General features: G+C 37.8%; 1 protein-coding gene across 1 annotated transcript in view; it reads left to right on the top strand.

Moving 5' to 3' along the window:
- Window positions 1-20,059, top strand: part of LOC121630378 (netrin-G2) — a 75,973-nt gene that overhangs the window by 39,765 nt on the left and 16,149 nt on the right. The window contains 2 exon segments of the mRNA XM_041970652.1: window positions 1,419-1,591; window positions 2,690-2,719. Coding sequence (XP_041826586.1) covers window positions 1,419-1,591; window positions 2,690-2,719 — 203 coding nt within the window.

Here is a 20,059-nt window from a genome sequence, read left to right as displayed (position 1 = left end):
ACCCCCCCACACACTCCACACACACACTCAGACAATGAAATATCACAGGCAACAGCTGACAACAATTATTTCCTCCATTGTGAAGAGTGGCTAAGTTATACCATTTGTTGTAAAGTGTAAGAATGTTTATAGACACACTTGAGGTTGTTCTTGTCTGTTTCAAAGAGGAATTTATGCTCATTAGTGGCAATGGAAACAAGTCTGCATATGGCATTTGGTCTGGAGAATATTAAAATGACTTGATGCACCAGCTGGTTCCAGTCTGAACTGGTATTTAAAAAAAATAAACATGTGACTAGCCAGCATCTTCCTGGATATAATATCCCAGATATTCCCTGAAATTACACAAGACAGCCTTGATTTTTTTTTTTTTTTTCTTTTCTTTTTTTATTTGGAAACATCTGGCTCACTTTTCTTGTTTACAGATTATCAGAAGATTGCTTCAGATTTTGTTTGTAATGAATGGAAATTGCAAATAAAATTTTATTTAATGAGTTAATTTATGTCCATATGTCTTAATTTTATCCTCTATTATTGCTTCTTTTGATATAGTTAAAATAAACTGTTTATGTTTTAGGCATGAAAAAACTAAGAGGACCATGATCTGGCCTAAAGTACAATGACATACAAAGTGTAATTTTGTAATAAAGTGAAAGAGACAGCAGGTTCTTCTGTTTATTAGTTTATCAGCATGTGGATCTGAAAAGAAAAAGTGTTCATGTGACTGTTTGTAGCCAAAGGATTTCAAATATCTGAAAAGTAACTGGTATATATTATGCAAATATAAACAGTAAACAGCATAATCTTCCACTTAGACTGATAAATTTTCTTACATCGCCCAGTCAATGTGTAAAACGTGAGCAAAACTAAATGATGGCATCAGATTAGCTGGCAGGTGTACAAACTGCTAGCAGACATCAGGACAGAAATGGGGTGCTGCAATCCTGAGACAATAAAATTTAATTAAACTACTAACACTTTGAACCTAAAATAATTATGCTATTGTGTCTTTTTTTATGCTAAGTTTTTATGCTTAAAACATGAAAAATATGCACAAGAATAAATAAGTTTGGTAGTTTGAAGCTTTTTCTGTAATCTGCTCATGCCTTTTTACAAGAGTTATTTTCAATATATTGTTTTAAATTATTACAAAAAAAAGTGTCCTAGTGTGCGAAGATATTGTAATTATTCTATTTTTGTGCTACATCCTGCAGTCAATTGTAGCACTTGCACTTTTTATACCCTTGAATAACATCCCCCCTTTTTCCTGCTTTCATTAACACTAGCAACGTGGGTGTAATTGAAACTTTTTCCTGCTGCTTTATGTGGAATCAGTGGGACACATTATCACACATCACACACCACACATGAACATTTATTCTCATATGAGCTGACTGTCTCCTCTCATTTCCTTTAAGGTGCAAGTGTAACCTCCATGCCTCCCAGTGCCTGCTGATTGATGGGAACCTCCAATGCCAGTGTGAACACAACACCACTGGCCAGGACTGCCAGCGATGCAAGAAGGGCTTCAAAGCCAAGTCCTGGAAAGCAGGTTCCTACCTACCTACGCCGACTGGAACCCCCAATACCTGTACGTACCTGCTTATGTGTGTTTCCCCTAGATTTATCCAAATCAAGCTGACATAGAAACAGTAGATAAAAGCACACTAACCTTTTATATGCTACATAGTCTTACTTGAATCAATCCCTCTCATCTGAATGGTGACATTTTTTGCTCTTCAAAGAATTCATGTGGTGACACCATGAATTTCTTTTTCCTCAATCATGACTGATGAGCGTCAAGGTTTTTTCACAACCGAAATCCTGAATAAAAAGTAAAACCAAGTTGAAATTAAAGGATGAGTTGAAAGATGACAAAGGTACTGAGCTCCCTGAGTTGTCACCTCTGTGCAGAGAGCAGATCAGAGCTGTATAACAGCACAGGAATGTGTGTGGAAGGAAATCCTTTTGGAGAGTGTAGCCAGCTACCATAGCTAGCTATGATAAAATAATAATCTAGGCCAGCCCCTCCCAAGATTTCTTATTTCACACAGACACACTCACATGCACAGAGAGGCTCTCACATAGAAACAATGGTACACCTGTTCCTGCAGAAAATTGCTCTGTTGTCAGCCTTTTTTCCTTTTGCTATGCCGTTGTTTCCATCACATTTCTAATGGTACTGACACACACCTTCAGAGCCCATTGCTAGTCTTTTAAAATGCCTGAATCCCATTAGTGGCATTTAAAAATTAAAATGTTTGCAGCTTGCGCTTGGTACGCAAAATTGCCATGCTTGGGAAAGAGTTTGGTCTCTACAGATTGCATTATGCATGCCAAGCCAGGCTAACTATAAGTACAATCTAGGAAAATGTGCAATAAAAGCAAAAAGTTTTTATTGAAGTGAAGCAAAGTGGCAGTGTCCTCCTAAAAGATAAATATGTGATGCAGGTCTGTGAATATGAGAGTTTTAGGAAGGAGTAAAATTAGCGAGGATTGGGAAGGCAGTGCCGATCAAGTAATTACTCTGGGACATCGAGAGGTGGCTCCACAGCAAACCCTTATTTTTACTGAACAGCTCTCTCTGCCACCTGAGTCTGATGAATGAGGCAGAGTCAAGTCTTTAGGCAAATTGAATGCATAAATAAATAAGCTCTCATCTCTTCTTCCTTTTCTTATTCTCTTTCAGGTACAATTGCTGGTTCTTCCTCCGGTTCTAGTAAGTAATAATGCAAAGCAAAGCAGAAGAGATGGTATTCCACTTTCCTTCCTTTTTGTTGCGTCGTTTTTTTCAAATTTAAGTTTTTACATCACACCTCTGCATCTGTATGTCTCCTAAACTCCACCTCTCTCTCCTGTGATGTTCAGCTGGCTCTCTAGTCACTCATTTCTCTTCCCCCACATCTCCTCTCTCAATGCAGCAGCTTGGGCCCTCTGTGCTTCATTATTAATAGGTCTCTCTGTCGCCATGTCCTTTCATCACAGCACATCACACTAACCTGCACAGGAGGAATTCTTCCACAGTTTTGCTTCTTTATATTTAGACTAACGACAGTGCCGTTGATGGACTGAAGAACAGAGGGATGAGAGATAGTTGTGCGATTGTTGGTGGATGGAGGTAAGAGAGAGAAAGAAACAAGACAGAGAGAGAAATTGGAGAGAAGGATGCGGGCATATGTTAGTGTGTTGTAATGCAGTATGATTCCGGGTGAAGAGCAAGGGGAGGCAGGAATAAAAGGGAATTTGATTAGGGATTCTCTCTGTGGAGAAGCTCTCAGCCTCCAAGCTGTTAGACAGAAACGATCGGCAAAGTGGCAACATCAACCCTGACAGCGCTGGGTTTTTCTCCACATTGCCTAACAGTAAAACCTGATATCATGTATAGATGATGATGCATGGATAGACTGAGCCATTGGACTGCACTGCAGACGTCTGATATTTAAAGGCCTTCTCCGACAATTAAACATGACCATGTGGTTATTTGGAAAAATAATGGGTATGATTTATGAAGGAAAAGAATGATTATAACTAATGGGCTGATTAAGGGTTTAGTCCAGTTTTTAACTCCCAGTGCTTTAGTACTTTTAATGAAAATGCCTATGTGTGTTTCTGAACAGCAACTTCATCTAGGACATTCACTGCTCTTGAAGCTGAAAATAAAACAAAGGTTGAGACACAACCATCTCTGAGGAGGAGAGGTCAGCGGTTGCAACCCATGAGTCTACTGGAGCTTCCAAAGGCACAGAAAAGTAGCTTAGCCTGAGCCAGACATAGAATGAAACTAAGTACATTTACTTAGTACTGTAAAAATCTTCAGGAAGCTCTAAGCCTAATATGTCTTGCCGGATGCTTTCAGTCCACTATACACCCGCAGACAAGTGTTCCTATTTACACCACAGTACATTTATCTGCCAGCTGTAATTACTGTTTGCTTTTTGACATTTGCACACACTGCAGAAAAATCTATGTTAAAGAAATAGTTGGTTACAAAATCCTGAAAAACAAATCCACCTTTGCATGAACGGTATTTCAGGTATGGCTTAATGTCCAGTAGTCAGTCAGTCAGTAAGTCTGTCTATAATATATATATATATATATATATATATATATATATATATATATATATATATATATATATACGGTACAATGTTGATGTTTTTCTCTGAGTAAGAGATCTGAATTCTTCCTTCACTGGCAAATGCTGATAAAATGTTACTGTAATACTGCAGCATGAACTTACTATACACATGTGACAAATCAAATGTGTGTGCCTGTGGATGTGTTTATTGACTCTGACAGGCAGGGTGTTTGTGTCAGTGAAGAAATCATACATAATTCATCTTGCAACTTACTGGAGGTCTTAAGATGTACATTGACCGTTTCCCTGGCTATTTATATCTGCGACATTAATGTTAGATGTGGATTGTCCTGTCTTGAGAGCAAGGTCGTCAAAGAGTATGGACATTCAGACTTTATTTGTTCTGACTGACTGATTTCAAACCACCCAGGATGGATGTGAACAGAATCTGTCAGCTGCCTCGATCTACAGTAAAGTGGTCCTTAAAGCCCAGCTCGCCTTGTTACTAAATTTAAACATGCCATTTTGGTAAGCAGTAGACCTTGAATGTTTTGCAAGAAAAGCATTTAAAACATGGGAGGAGCATCGCTGTGATGGCGTCAGACTTTTTTTGTTGTTGTTTTGGGGAAATCCGTTGAGTAGTGTGTTTTTTATACAGTGAAGCACTTTAGTTTCCTTTTGAGATCAGCCAAACAATTCAGTGATTAGATGTGATTTAGGAGGTCCTGACAGTAGCTTTCACATAATAAACAGAACAGCAGTCTTAAAAGTTAACTTTTAAAAGTTCACTATGGAAGACAACTTCATAGAAAGTTGCATGTAGACTTTATTTCCTAAACTTGGTACATAAACTTAAAAATTCATCCATGATAAGTCTCCAACCAAACTATTGCTTATTTTATCAGTTAATGCACTGTTTAGTTTTTCATCTTGTAAAATATTTGTAACGTATGGCTGTGAAGGTTGTCATTCATCCAGGTCATGGTATCCAATGTAGGTTGAGAGAGAAGTTTGTTTTTTCAAATTTTATTTCATAGTTCCTGAGAAACATCATTTCGGTGGGGCAGGGCTTTGCACAGAGTGGTGTCAATCTCTTCACATGCTTTTCATGTATTGCATAGATTTTCATATTTCCTCATTGCTTTGGCCGACTGTTCCGGAAAACTGTCCATTTTGTATCGGTGGAAAAGCGGAATTGACAACTTTCCACTTTTTGCTTTTCCACATTAAACTCCCCACATGAGAAAAAAGGCTCCCAACTCCCAAACTGAACATTTAAAAAATAATAATAATGATAAAAAAAAAAAAACATATTAACAGATTAATGGCTTAACACACGAGAGCCAACTCATCAGGCCAGGACTCTTTGCATCTTAATGATAAAGACACACTTTTTAAGACCACAATGTGAAAAACTTGGACAGAGAAAACAAGGGGTTTGAGAGGGGAATGAAAAAGGCCATCTATATCATAGTCAGTGTTAGGCATTTGGCTTTAAAAAATTAATTAATTATAGTTACTCGTTACTACTTGTGAAAAGTAAAGGAGTTGATAGTGGAGTTACAGCATTAACAGAGTATTACTCGGAAAAGTAATTATTCCTTTACTTTAAAAAGAAAAAGGTTAAAATATATTCCCTTTAACAGAACTCTAAATTCATCTGCATGTTCATTTACTCATAATAAAGCCGAATATTAGATCTGGCTAATGAATGAAATGGAAACTTAACAGAATAAATATTTAACAGAAAAATCATCTACACTAATCTCAGGCTGCTGGATGTCGTGTTTCAGTTTGCTCCTGAGCTGCTTCACATGATTCTAAGTGCTTCCAGCCACCATGAAGAAACTGTTTCTGGTCATAATGAACATTTCTCATAACGTTCTTGTCTTTTGTCTCTGTGAGGGAAAACTGATGTATGTGGTTTCAGATTAAAACTCTTCCTCTGTTTTCTCTGGACTGTTGCTGGTCGTTTGTGTTTGTGGCTATGCACACTGACTCATGACGTTTTACTCTTCATCAGTAAATCATCATCAGTTAGGCTATGTGTTTGTTTCTCCCTCTAAGTCCCCGGTCAGATGAAGACAGCGTCAGCGTGTGGGATTATAGTGTAACGCTTTTTGTCTCTTTGGTGTTAACAATTAACTAAATTAGGGTCATAAAAATTATTCGGGGACAACTTCTAGCTCAAACATATGACTCTGCTTTAATCTTAGCTTGCACCCGGTTTAACAACACATCATGGCAACTCTTCTATTCAGACGTTTAGGGTATTCTCCAGTTTCAGCTATATCACTCCACCTCCTCTCCACTGTAAGAGTAGCACAATATAGTCCCAACAAATGAGAAACTTATGTTCGTCCAAAACATTAATGAATCTCATTTTACAATAGTAATGTGCTGTCAGTACCGTTTTATCCTCAGTAATGGTAACAGTATTGTAATGATGGAAAGAGTAATTAGATTACCCGTTACTGAAAAAAGTAACTTAATTTATTTTAACGCTTTTACTCCCATTACTGATCGGAGTAGAGAAACCTTAACACAGGCGTAGGATTGAGGCATTTCCTCGCCCCCACCTACAATAGCATCCTTTCAGCCATCACAAGAAGATTGACAGCACCTATTCACACTCAGCCTCAAATGAAACTTTGAACAGTGGTCTCTTTAATGAGACCTCTCCCACTATCTCCATCAGAACTGAAGAAGCTCTTCTGGGTGAGAGCAAAACAACTTCAAGAAATTACTTCAAAGAAAGTTTATCAATGATTTTCAAGCAATCATTGCAGTTCTTATCCATGTTACATTTGAACTCTAACAATTAATTCTGAATGCAAGTAGTATGTGTAATAATTTAAATTAATGGGCAATGTGCAGTCTACAAAAAAGGTATACTGTACATGCACACATCTGGTACAACATACAGAAAAATACCATTGTAAAGGTGTGGTGTTTTTTATTATTAATATTTTAGGATTGGAGAAGCATATTTTTAGCTTTAATCTGACCATGATGTGAGTAAACCTTTGTTATATGTGTATGTGCACTTGTGTATATCTAGATTTATAGCAGACATATGGTGCAGTTCAGTGAAACCCATAAATCATCGTCGTCTTTCCTACTCCTGGTGGGGATCTGAGGTCTTAGGTTTTATTCACACCGAGAGGCCACCACTACTGTACATGCACACACTGATACACACAAACACAAAGGTTTTTATCATACTATGTGGTCAAGGTCCTATGACTTAAATAACTACATCACTTTGAACCATTGGTTGTCTTGGATAATTTAAGCTGTGATGTTTTTTTATCTTCTGAAAGCATTCAGAGCCAAATGGTTATAAAGAAAAGTGATAAAGCAGCCTGTTTTTTGTATTACTATTAATTGTGTAATTTGAAAAGCTGACAGGTAAAATGCATTAAGATCAGTATGTTTATGAGTATTGTTTGAACTGACATGCAGATGCATAAATGTATATACGTATTACACCAGACACATGTCAGCATAGTTGCATCCTTTGTCTTGTCCCTGCCCCAGTTAAGTCAGTGAGCATGCTCAGATGAGGATTAGCGATCTATTGGCAAGAGAGTCTGATCCACTGCGCCTGCAGCCCATTGGTCAGCTGCACAGATGAGTGTTGGCGATGGGGGAGGGTAGGTCAGTGAAAACAAATCCTAAAACCTAGTCATATATCTACCTACCCAACTGCATAACCTCACATGACCACACTTCTTTTTTCATCCACTATAAGGCCCAGGAGCTGCAAGAGCCTGAATATGAACAAAAACAGTCGCACACCAGACACATTCAGGAAAGTGTACGCATTTTTTAAAAATTTCACTTGGTTTTAGTAAGAGGGATTGGATCATGTCTGGAAAACCATGTGATACATTAACACCCATGCTGTCCGCCACCATTAGGTGTTTTTGCAGACGTTAACTGATCCTGAATTACAATGGCTTCATTAGTGTGCAGCTAAATCAGTGTCTAGCACACTGGTAATAAATGATGAGAATGCTGACAGGTGGCATTAAATATTTTTGTTATACTTTCATGGGCTGTATTAACAGTGTCAAATGGCCTCATTGTATGCAAATGCATTTATGTGGAAAACAGCTAAAAATGTGAAAGCACATGAACAGACACCATATGCTCACTTGCTTGTGTGTATATTAAGTGTGTGTTTGTGTGCCAGAGTGTGTGTCATGGGACAGTTAGTAAGTCCATTTGTACAGACGGGCACATATTAGAAGATTATGATTTGAATCAGCTTAGGCTGTTGATGCATTTCAGGAGAGAGTGGTGGCGCTGTTGGATGGCTTCAGCTGACACCAAGATTCTTTCATTTTGCCCTCTTTCTTTAAATACAGTGGCTACTACCTCCCACAGCTCAACCTCTGGGGTTGCAAACCAACATTTCAGCTTTCCAAATTCTCATGGTTTTGATATAAGCAAAGGTAAGAGCTATACAGTAGTGTGAGACACCTGCTTATGGAAATTTAGCCATACTGCAGTATAATACTAGAATAGATTACTTTTAATGCTTTGGCTTAAAGTTATGTAAATGACTTGTTTTACTGTTGATGTAGAGCTTACAAAAATCTCAGATGTAAAATCCCTTGCTAGCCTGAGATTAAAAAACCTTCAAAGTTCCCCCTTCCTGTTCCTGGTTGCTTACTATCCATGTTTTCCCGTTGTCTAGTTAAACATGCATGAAAATAGAAAAACCCACTGTCCCTTTCAGAAAAGGAATTTGAGAAGTTTCACCTAAGCAAATGGACACGGAATTAGTTTTTTGATGCACTTTTGATAGTCATAACATTAATAGTGAGTAACAAGACTGGTTTACCTTGGTTTGACCTTAAAAGTAACAAATACCACATTTAATATCTCATAGTTAATCTTAATGTTGGACCTAAAATACCATATTTAGCCATATTTGAATTTAGATATTCTCTATAATATTCTCTATTATGAAAGTGGTAAGAGTAGTACAAAGAATAGCACTGCAGCTGAAAGGTTGTCAGTTATTACAATTGTGTTAATTTGTTTGATAATTGGTTGAATAAAGTTTAATGTTGAATTTGTGGACATAACATTTAACAATGGAAATTAATAGACACAATTTAGCGCATACATAAACTTGCAGGTGTAAAACGTAATACACTGGCACTCACTGATTTCATTTTACAGTCATATTAACAATAGTCACACTTTTGATACTGACAGTGTTTTGCAGACATATCTGCATTTCCAGCACTGAAAGGGTTGTGGAAGAGATTTTGAGTTTAGCCTATCTCAGCAGTGTGAAATCACACGTTCCTTGTGTGTTCTCACTTCTGTGTCTTAGGAATGTGCAGAGCTGTGTGTGTATGTGCACGTTTGAAGAGAAAACAAAAAAGGGAAAGCCAGGCTTTCTTTGGATAAACAATCTGAGGCAGCATCTCTTATGCTAATGTCTTAGCGTGCCCATTCCTCACTGCATTTACATTCTCTGTCCTTATGCAATTGATCCCACAGACAGCAGAGCTCCACCAACAGAAACCAGAGTTACAGAGATCTCAGCTCCAAAAACACACTATGTGTTACCGACCACCTCTTTGTCTGAGACTAAACTGAAACCTAATGGAGAATCTCAAACACTTGTTAGAACAGAGGTTCTTCGTCCTTCACCAGAACATCATGGGGTTTCCCTGACACCAGATAAGCTCACTCATTCAGAAACACCCCCAGAAAACACGCATCTGTCTCACCCAGTCCGAGAGGAGTCCTCACATCATCATCACACAGTCCCAAACGAGTCCAACCACCATCCATTGACTCAAGTCCACCAAGCTCACACAAGCTCATCTGAAACTGCAGAAAAACACTCCGACGCAAGGCATGGTGAGAGAGGTAAGGCATGCCCATAGCTCTAGATGACAGCAGATATAGCGCAAAAGCCAACAGAAAATAGAATAATCTAATTTTGAATCAGGAGATCATTTTCATTTCCAGCCAGTGTGATGGCATTTATGGTGTGGAACCTTTAAAATTAATGAATTTATAAGGCGTGAGAGTCACTAATGTGCTATTAAACCAAAGCTTTCATCATTTTTATGTTACTCAGCACCCTATCACATGTGAGAGAGGCATTTGGTTTAGATAGTGAGAGTGTGCTCTACTTTATGTAGGTGTGTGTGAAAGCTTTGAAGAGAGAAACTAAGTTTATTGAACACTGGTACTAGAAGGGTCAGTGAAAGTCTGACTTGTGTTGGCATTGTCTTTGCATCATTGAGAAACATTGACGCATGGATTAAAGACCATCAGCTACAGGATCAGAATGATGAAAAGACAGGAAGACAAAGCAGACAGAATCAGGGCAAAGCACAATTTAACCTCAACCTACTGCAGCAGATTGTAAAATACTATGTTTGCAGTATTAACATATTAAGTGTCAAGATATAAATAAAACCATCACGTGCTATTTGAGGTAACTCTCTGCTACTTTTGGCATGGTGTCAACCTGCCAGTGAGGGGGCAGATGAAGAGCTCCATCACTGTCATGCCTTACAAAGCCTAACAGACTCACACACAACCTTCTTTTAGGTAGCGTAGAGAAACCCAGAATACTCCAGCTGCCAGTGTCTAATGTCAGACAGCTTGGGCTGAGCTGATTGAGATTAATATCAAGAATCACTCCTACCCCCAAGGCAGCACGTGTTACTGAGATTAAATGCATTTATGCACACTGCTTTGCCACAGCAGCCTTTGAAACAACTGTGATTCAGGATCCTACTTTACCAACAGAGTAGGTTTCTGTCAGCATGTGAGTGTGCAGCTGTGACAGATGTGTGAAAGAGCGGGTGTAGTGGGGCCTAAGGAGGACATGAGTAGAGGTAAGCAGGGGTTACTTTGATGAGATGTAATGATGGCACGATGCCAGTTGTGAAATGGTCCAGGGTGCTGTGAGAACAGCTGCTGATGTCCTGTCACACTGGAGCCCCAGGGAGGATGGGGGGGGTAAAGAGGAGTGAGTGGGCGGGAAATAGCCTGGAGGGGGGATGTACTGCAGGGGAGCGGGATGCTTGCAGGATGCCCCTCTCTGAAGAATAACTGGAGATGTACGTTGCCTGTATCAAACACCTCAAGGGAAAACGCAGATGGAAGCATGCAGCTCTGTATTCTCTTGTGGTCCGGTGATCATTAGTCCCTGAGTGAGGTGGATGGCGTTATCACGTGATTGGTTATCTGCATTTTCAATAGAAATCACCTCTGTATGGTGTTTTGATGACACTAAATTGTGCCTGCACGTTAGGAAGGGCAGGCGACACTTGATGTGTAAACTAGTTTCACATCTTTTTCACTTGGGCTCATTGTAGCCCTAAAACCTGAGGCAAAGGATTCTGGGAAAAACATAAAGCCCTGTGGGAGAGTGGAGTATACAAAGAAGAAGAGAAAGAAGACAATTAAAAATGCAGTATAATTGGAATGTGTGTGCTAAGCTGTCTAGTATTGATTTGAGAGGTTTTTTGCAACTCTGGCACCAGACAGAACATAACATCTTAATATGGGGAAGCACACCCATGAGGAGACATCACTGTAATATAAGACAGTCTATGGTGTATTATAAATAGTCATATTTTGGGTAAACACAATAACAAAAAGAGCAGAGATAGATTGTCTGTCTATACAAGAGGGAACAAAGAAGCACACAATTTCATGACATTCAGATAAAAGCAAGTGCATGTCATTTGTTTCACACCCAGAGTGAAAATGCAGTGATGAAGGAGTTTCTCAAGCCTCTCTGACTCTCACAGCCTTTTCCCAAGCCCAGGGCTGAGGTCCCTGATGGGGCAATCCACTATCTGACAGAGAGAGAAAGGAAGAGAAAAGGAAAAATGTCTCACAGGAAGAAAGGAAAACGGCAGACGCTATCAGTAATCTTTACCCGCTTCAGCATCAGCCTAATTATAAAGTTCTTATTGTTCAGGCAGCTGAGGAAAGAGCTTGTAAAATACCGCACAAGGTGTCTGTTCTTGTTATGTTAATTATGATTGTGGTGTCTCAGGCTCCCATAAGTCTGTACATGAAATTCATGGACACAAAGCAACAAGCTCCTCAGAGCATAGGCAGGACAGGGAGGAAGAGGAGGGGGAGAAAAAGACAGAACATCTGAAATGACAGGTATTCTGTATGAATACACTTTTTTACTTTTGCTGCAGTAGATAAACGTTTACTGTGAAACCTGACAGCTGAGAGTGAAAACTAGGGCAATAAAAACTGAAGCAGAAATCTATATTTATTTATCTCTTCACTGACAAGATTGTCTGTCAGTCAACAAATCCCAATTTTGGCATCAACAGTATCATCATACACTTGTTTAGACAGTAACTGAAGCTGCTGAGTTTAAAATGAAAAACAGACAGAAGCAAAACCCATATTTCATTGCTCAGCCTCCTGAGAAAAGGCCAAATAAACTCGCGGTCACCAACCTACAAATTTGTCTGGACATGGAGAGAAAAGTGAGGAAGAGGAGGAGCATAAAGAAAGAAAAAATAAAAGATATTGTTTGTATGAACTGAAGCAGTATGTAGCTAAAAGTAGTACATTGTACTTTATAAATAACAGGGAGGTTAATGTGCTTAGTGGTGGCAAATAAAACGAAAATAATGCTGAAAATGCAGAATTGTGTCAGAGTTATTGCTTAATTATTGTGGTACAAGTCTCCCATGAGTCAGGAGAACATCAGCACAAGACTCAGGGACAGAAAACTACATCTTTATCTGAACCAGGTTAAGAGAGGTTGGAGGAAGAGTAGAGCAATGGAAGGCAACGTAATGAGACCCATATTTCTTAAGTAGTCAATGAGTATATGTAAAAATGGACTTTTAAGCACACATGGTTTAGACTAAAGTAAAACATGGTAAATCTCAGTGCACAGCATTGTCTTATAGTATCATACTATAAGTTTAGAAGATTAGAATGATGTTTTAGGAAAAATCCTTGTCCATGACTCAGAGAGAGAGAGAGAGAGAGAAAGTTTAAATTTAGGAAATGCACACTTTTTGATTATCTCTGTGGTCAACAAGCTTGACTGGCTAAAAAGAGGTCACATGACATGAGATACATCGACGCATATGAATACCTCATGTTGTAGTACAAATGTTGAATAACCATTCCATTATTTATTTATTTTATGTTTTCTCAAAATTGCAAGTTTAATATTTTGTTAGAGAAAAACAGGTTTGGTTTTTTTTTTTCATGACATTAAAGATTTAATTAATTTAAATTTGTTTATGGAGAGTTAAAGAATGGACTAAACCTGATTGAGTGTTGTGACTGTTAGGAAGGATCTATAACGGAAGTTAAGGAATAAATGAAAAGCTGTACCTGCTACAGTTAAGCTTTGAAGAAGACAATAAGTCTTGTGTTAGCGAATCTCCAACCTTTCCTTCTGAGTTCTCTGCTCTGCAAGGGGACCTTAGTGGATAATTGCAGCCTTGTGAGGCTGACCAAATCTATTTAACAACAGTCACTAAAGTTATCATGATGTCATCTGTCCATTAATGATAATTAACTAGCTCTTTGCAATACCAGGCTTTGTTTTGCTGACATAACTAAATAAGTTTATTTATTGTGCATTGTGCTGCATGAATTATACAGTTCTACAGCATCTAATTACATCGTAATTATACAATTTTCAATACTGTAGGTTCCCCAAAGATTTTCTTTATTGTTTCAATTAAATACTGTGATATTTCAGACCCCAGCAAGTCTGAAGAACACATACACAACACTCATGGCCACCAAATGACATCATCTGTGCACGGAGAGAAAAGGGAGGAGGAGCAAAGAGAAAGGCATGTGGAAAGGACAGGTACCTTAACTTTAGATGCCATGTCAATTCCACCCCCCCCCCACAAAAAAAAAAAAAAATAGAACTAGCAGAAATGTAACTTGTCAAAAATTATTGTCCTGAGTCAGACCTCCACACATCTGGCGGACACACACACGAGCTTCATGGCCACAAGTCAGCAGCCTCCAAGCATGGGGAGAACAGTGAGGAGGATGTGCATGTAGAAAGAACACCTAAGAGGACAGGTATTTTCTATGCGGCAGTAGCTGTATAGCTAACGTGTAGTTAACATGTAGTGATAAAAAATGTGCGGTAGATAAACAGTAGGATGTGTCTTGATACTTTGAGTTGCTGAAAATGTGGTGTGTCAGTCTCCCACATGTCTGAGCATGTACATCACGCCCATGGCCACAGATCAGCAACCTCACCTGAGCATGGTGAAGACCAGCATACAAAAGGAAATGCAGAACGGAAAGGTAACTTATTTTGTTTGTAGTGGTAGCCATTTTGAAACTGCTTTCAATACATTTTGAACTTTATGTGAAGTGACAGAAATACTAACTTTAATGGGTATAAATAGAGAATTTTAATTAGCAGCTTTCAGTTTTATGCTTGCAAGTTTACATGGTATGAAGTTGCTCATTCTTTACTATGTAAACTGAAAACTGACAACCTAAAACAGCAGAAATCTCCTCAGAAAAATACAGCAATGGTATCTGAAGTTAGAAAAACTGAAGGAAGTCTTAAATGTTGGTTGTAGCTGGTTAGTTGTCACTAAAACAACTTTTCGTTGTTGTTTTTGTATGCTATCTTAATTAAAAAAAAACTGTGGTATGACAGATTCCCATGTGTCTGAGGGGCATGAGAGTCATGGCCACAAAACATCGTCTGTGCCACATGGAGAAAATATGCAAGAAAAGGTGCATGAAGAACACAAAGGTATATTTTTTGCATTAGCATTCAATGTAGAGTTGGGTTTAAGGTATGTTCTGTATAATGTAGTTCAAATATGTGGCAGATAAACTTTTAATATCTGAGGTTTTGTGGCAGAGAAAAACCTCTCAAAACTGGCGACGTTATGTCTTTATTTTTGCTTGTGTGTGAGTGATTGTGCAATTTCAGTTCACCACAGTTTTGAGAAAGACATACAGGAGGTTTTTAGCCACAAAACAACCACCTCATCTGAACACAAAAAGGAAAGAGGTGGGGAATGAAAAGAGAAGGAAGGATATCTTTTCTGAATGTAGAGAAGAAAATGACTTCATAGATTATTAAACTGTAGCCTATTTGTGGTGCAGCCAAAACAGAGTTGATACACTTTATTACAAGATAAACTTGAAGCTTTTAGTGTAAAATATGCACTGAAAAACTGAAGCAGCAGAGATTATATTAACCGCTTTAGATTTTTTTTTTTATTATTATACTTTTTTCATTACCCTAACCAACATCCTGGTGATTTAGCCACTCACAAATCTGGGGAACATGGACATGAAACTCATGGACACACAAGTTCATCTGAGCATGGGCAGGCGAAGGCTGACGGAAAAGGTATCTTGTTTAAATATATGGATGGTAGTTCTTTGTAGGTTTGAGTAATTTGTAGGAAAATAGCTGTTCAACTTAGAAAAACGAGTCTCTGAAAACACAAAAGAAATAAAAAATAACTAATACTTGTCTGAGATTTTTCAGACCCTCATGAGTCTCATGGACATGGACATCAGGCTCATGGACACATAATATCCCCTCATGAGCATGGACATCAGACTCATGCCCCTCATGAGCATGGACATCAGACTCATGGACACACAATATCTCCTCATGGACATGGACATCAGGCTCATGGGCATGGAGAGGAGGAACATACACACAGTAAAGCCGAAACAATAGGTAAATTGTTTAACTGCAGTTGTAGCTACAGTCTTAATAAAATTTGTAAAACCATAAATAAGCTTATAAAAATCTTATTTTTTAAGGAAAAAAGCATAAACAGCAAATGTTTAAGAAAACGTTTACTTTTAATTTTGATGACAATGGTTATTTCAGACCCTTATAACTCTCATGGACTTACCCGTGTGACACATGTGTCACATGTGTCACATAGCCACGAAACAACAACTTCACAGGGGCACAGACAGGAGAAGAATGGGCACACAAAAACAGGTATATCGGTTAGATGTAGTTATAGCCCACTTTTATCTGTAGCAATTGAAATGTATAAAGAATAAATTTACTAATATGGGCCTCCTGAAAACCAAATGAATAAGCAGCAGATATTTGTGAAATTGTTTACCTGTAACTTTAATGGAAATTATTCTTTCAGACCTTCATAACTCTCATGGTCATGCACATGAGACACATGACCACCAAACAACAGCTTCACATGGGAATGGACATGAGGACCATACACACGCAAAAACTGAAAGGACAGGTATATGTAGTGATAGCCTACTTCTGGTATCTGAAGAAAATAGGGTTTAAGATTATAACTTAAACTTTTTGAACACAGCCTGCATGGCTTCACTTTTAATTAAACCTAGCAATAAAAGTAAGTAAATTTGTGTTTGGTCACTTATTAGTTCCTTTTAATGAACCCAATTGATGTTGTATAGTACATTATTGAAAAAAAGCCGGATTAGTCACCTTTAGAATGAGGTACAACTTAGCATCGTTCTTCTGTGGAACAAGCAGCACAGCTAAACGTCTGGGTAATCAATGAGGCTTTCCAGAAATGTATAATACAAAACCAGTTGATGTTATTAAGGGAGGGGGATAACAGACTAGACACAAGTTTCCTTACTTTTTGTGTTAAGTTTATGTAGAATAACTGTTGTCATCATACAGAAAGCATAAATGTACACAATAAAATGTATAGTTCAGCCTATGTTTATGAAACCTGTGGTATCTCAGCCACACACAAATCTGAAGAAAATGAACATGGACACAAAACACCAGCCGGACATGGCCATGAGGAGCACACAGACAGAACAACTGAAAACAAAGGTATCAGTTTTAGAAATAGTGGTAAAATGTTCTTAATTTCTACAAACAAAAACATACTTTATCAATTAAAAACTTTAACCAATTATATTGCCTTTTAATTAACTAAATGCATATAAATGAACTTTTTAGAGGAAAAGAGGAAAATAAGGATTGCAATGTCAGTATATTGTTTGGCTTGTGGAGGAAAAATTGAATTTTCTCTGTATTGGTTGTTTTGATGACCATCGTGTTAATGAGTCTCATATTTGTATGATACTCCATTCTCATCTGAGCAAGGAGAAGAGCATACGCTCAGAAAAGATGAAAGAACAGGTGGCTTTTTTAAACCTATGGTTTTTAAAAGTTTTCCTCTATGGTGCAAGAATATGCACATAAACTTTTTGATAAATGATTAGGATGCAATAATAAATAAATGTAGTGGATTTTTTTAAATGCGTTGTGTTAATGAAATCTGTGGTTTGTCAGGCCACCCCACATCTGAGGAACATGTTCATTGGACTAATAGCCACAAAACCCCATCGCAGCATGGGCAGGAGGAGCATATAGACAAACATTTTGAAAGAAAAGGTACCTAATGCTTTATGTAGTATAACTGTAGCAATGGAAATTACTTATGACATAAGTGGCACATGAGAGGAGAGAAAACATGCGAACAGAAATGCTGAGAGCTCAGGAAACTCTTAAGAAAACTGCTTACAGAGCTTTTACAGTTTAATGTTGTGATAAATTTTCCAATAAATCAATCCTAACAGCTTACAGCAGAAAATGCTCATCTGAATACAGGAAACAGCTTAAGCACATTAAGGGCTTTGCTTCCAATACTGATGACAATTATTGTGTCAGGCTCCCATGTGCTTGAGGAACACACACACAACCACAAAACAACAGCCTCACACGGGCACAGAGAGGAGGTGAATGCACACAGACAACCTGAAAGGACAGGTAAATCATTTCGCAGTAGTAAACTTACAAAAACAAGCCTCTTAAAGTAAAAAGTACAATCTAACAGTACTAATATAAATCTTTGGTTGTAATTTTAATGAGTGATTTCATTCAGACCCACATAAGTCTAATGGACATGAGACTCATGGACATGAAACAACACCTTCACATGGACATGGAGAGGTGACACAAACACACAGAGCAGCTGAAACAACAGGTAAACCGTTCACATGTAGTGATAGTCATCTTCTTGTAGCCTGTAGAGTTGTAAAATTGTATTTTTTATGTTTAAATATGCATCTCAGAAAATTAAAAACAAAGCGACTAATACTTCTTTAAAAGTTTATTTGTAAACTTAAAAGTTTTTTCAGACCCTCACAAATCTGATGGTAATGGACATGAGACTAATGGACACATAACAGCCTCACATGGACATGGAGAGGAGGATCTTAGACACAGTGAAGCTGAAACAATGGGTAAAGTGTTGAAATGTAGTTGTTGGTATATTTTCTTGTAACAGAAGTAGAAAGTTGTTCGCCATAGCCACTTTTTAAAAGGGTAAAGTTTAATTTTAATGGCAATGGCTGTTTCAGACCCTCATAAGTCTCATGTACACGGGCATGAGACACATGGCCACAAAGCAACAGCTTCTCATGGGCACGGACAGGAAGCGCATGGGCACCCAAAAACTGAAACAATGGGTATATATATTATATATGTCCTATTTTCATCTATAGTGACTGAAATGTACATTGAATAATTTACAAATAGCCTCCTAAAAATTGAATAATGCAAACAGCAGATATTTATGTACCTATAATTGTAACGACAGTATGTTTTTTTCAGACCCTCATAACTCTCATGGACATGCACATGTTGCACATGTTGCTCATGGTCATGAAATAGTTTCACATGGGCACAGACAAGAGGAGCATTCACACACCAAAACAGAAAGGACAGGTATATCTTTTAGAAGCCTATTTGTATGTAATGACTGAAACAGAGTGAATAACTTTTACAATTTGAGCCTCTTGAAAATAAAAGGTACAAAAAGTGGATAATAATATAGTTGTTTGCCTGTAATTTTCATATTAATGATTATTTCAGACCCTCATAACTCTCATGGGCACACACATGATACACATGGTCATGAAACGACAGCTTCACATGGGCATGGACAGGAGGAGCATACGCACAAAAAAACTGAAGCAACAGGTACATCTTAGTGTACTTAAAGCAGTAGCCTACTTAGTTTTGTAGTGACCAAAATATAGTTATAGTACATAATTTGAGTTATATGAGCCCCCTGAAAGTAAAAAGTATAAACAGCAGCTATTGATATAATTGTTACCTGTAACTTTAATGGAAATTATTATTTCAGACCCTCATAACTCTCATGGACATGCACATGAGACACATGGCCACAAAACAACAGCTTCACATGGGCACGGACAGGAGGAGCATGAGCACATAAATGCTGAAACGACAGGTATATCATAGATGCAACGATAGCCTTCTTATATCTGTTGTTATAAAAATGCATACCCTTATGAATATGAGCTGCCTAAAAAATAAAAAGTACAAACATTTAAAAGTAAAATAGTAGAGAGAGCAGATATTAATATAGTTTTTTGCTCCATTTTTATATTAATGATAATTTCAGACCCTCATAAATTTCATGGACATGCACATGAGACACACGTCCACAAAACGACAGCTTCACATGGGCACGGACAGGAGGAGCATGGGCACATAAATGCTGAAAAGACAGGTATATCATAGATGCAATAATAGCCTTCTAATATCTGTATTAATTAAATTGCATACTCCATAATTTTTTTAATATAAGCCACCTGAAAAATAAAAAGTACAAACTTTTAAAAGTACACAAAGTAGAAAAAGCAGACAATATAGTTTTTTGCTTAATTGTGATATTAATGGAAATTTCAGATTCTCATAACTCTCATGGACATGCACTCGAGACACATGGCCACAAAACAACAGCTTCACATGGGCACGGACAGGAGGGGCATGGGCACAGAAATGCTGAAACAACAGGTATATCATAGATGTAATAGATAAATGATAGTGTTCTTATATCTGTATTAATTAAAATACATACTCCATCATTTTTCTACCTGAAAACTAAAAACGTACAAACACCAGATATTAATATAACTGCTTAGGTGTCAATTTAA

The sequence above is a fragment of the Melanotaenia boesemani genome, chromosome 19, assembly GCF_017639745.1.
Source record: "Melanotaenia boesemani isolate fMelBoe1 chromosome 19, fMelBoe1.pri, whole genome shotgun sequence".
In the NCBI taxonomy this organism is placed as follows: Eukaryota; Metazoa; Chordata; class Actinopteri; order Atheriniformes; family Melanotaeniidae; genus Melanotaenia; species Melanotaenia boesemani.
Note: the sequence above shows the minus strand (reverse complement) of the source record. Positions and strands in the feature narration are given on the sequence as shown.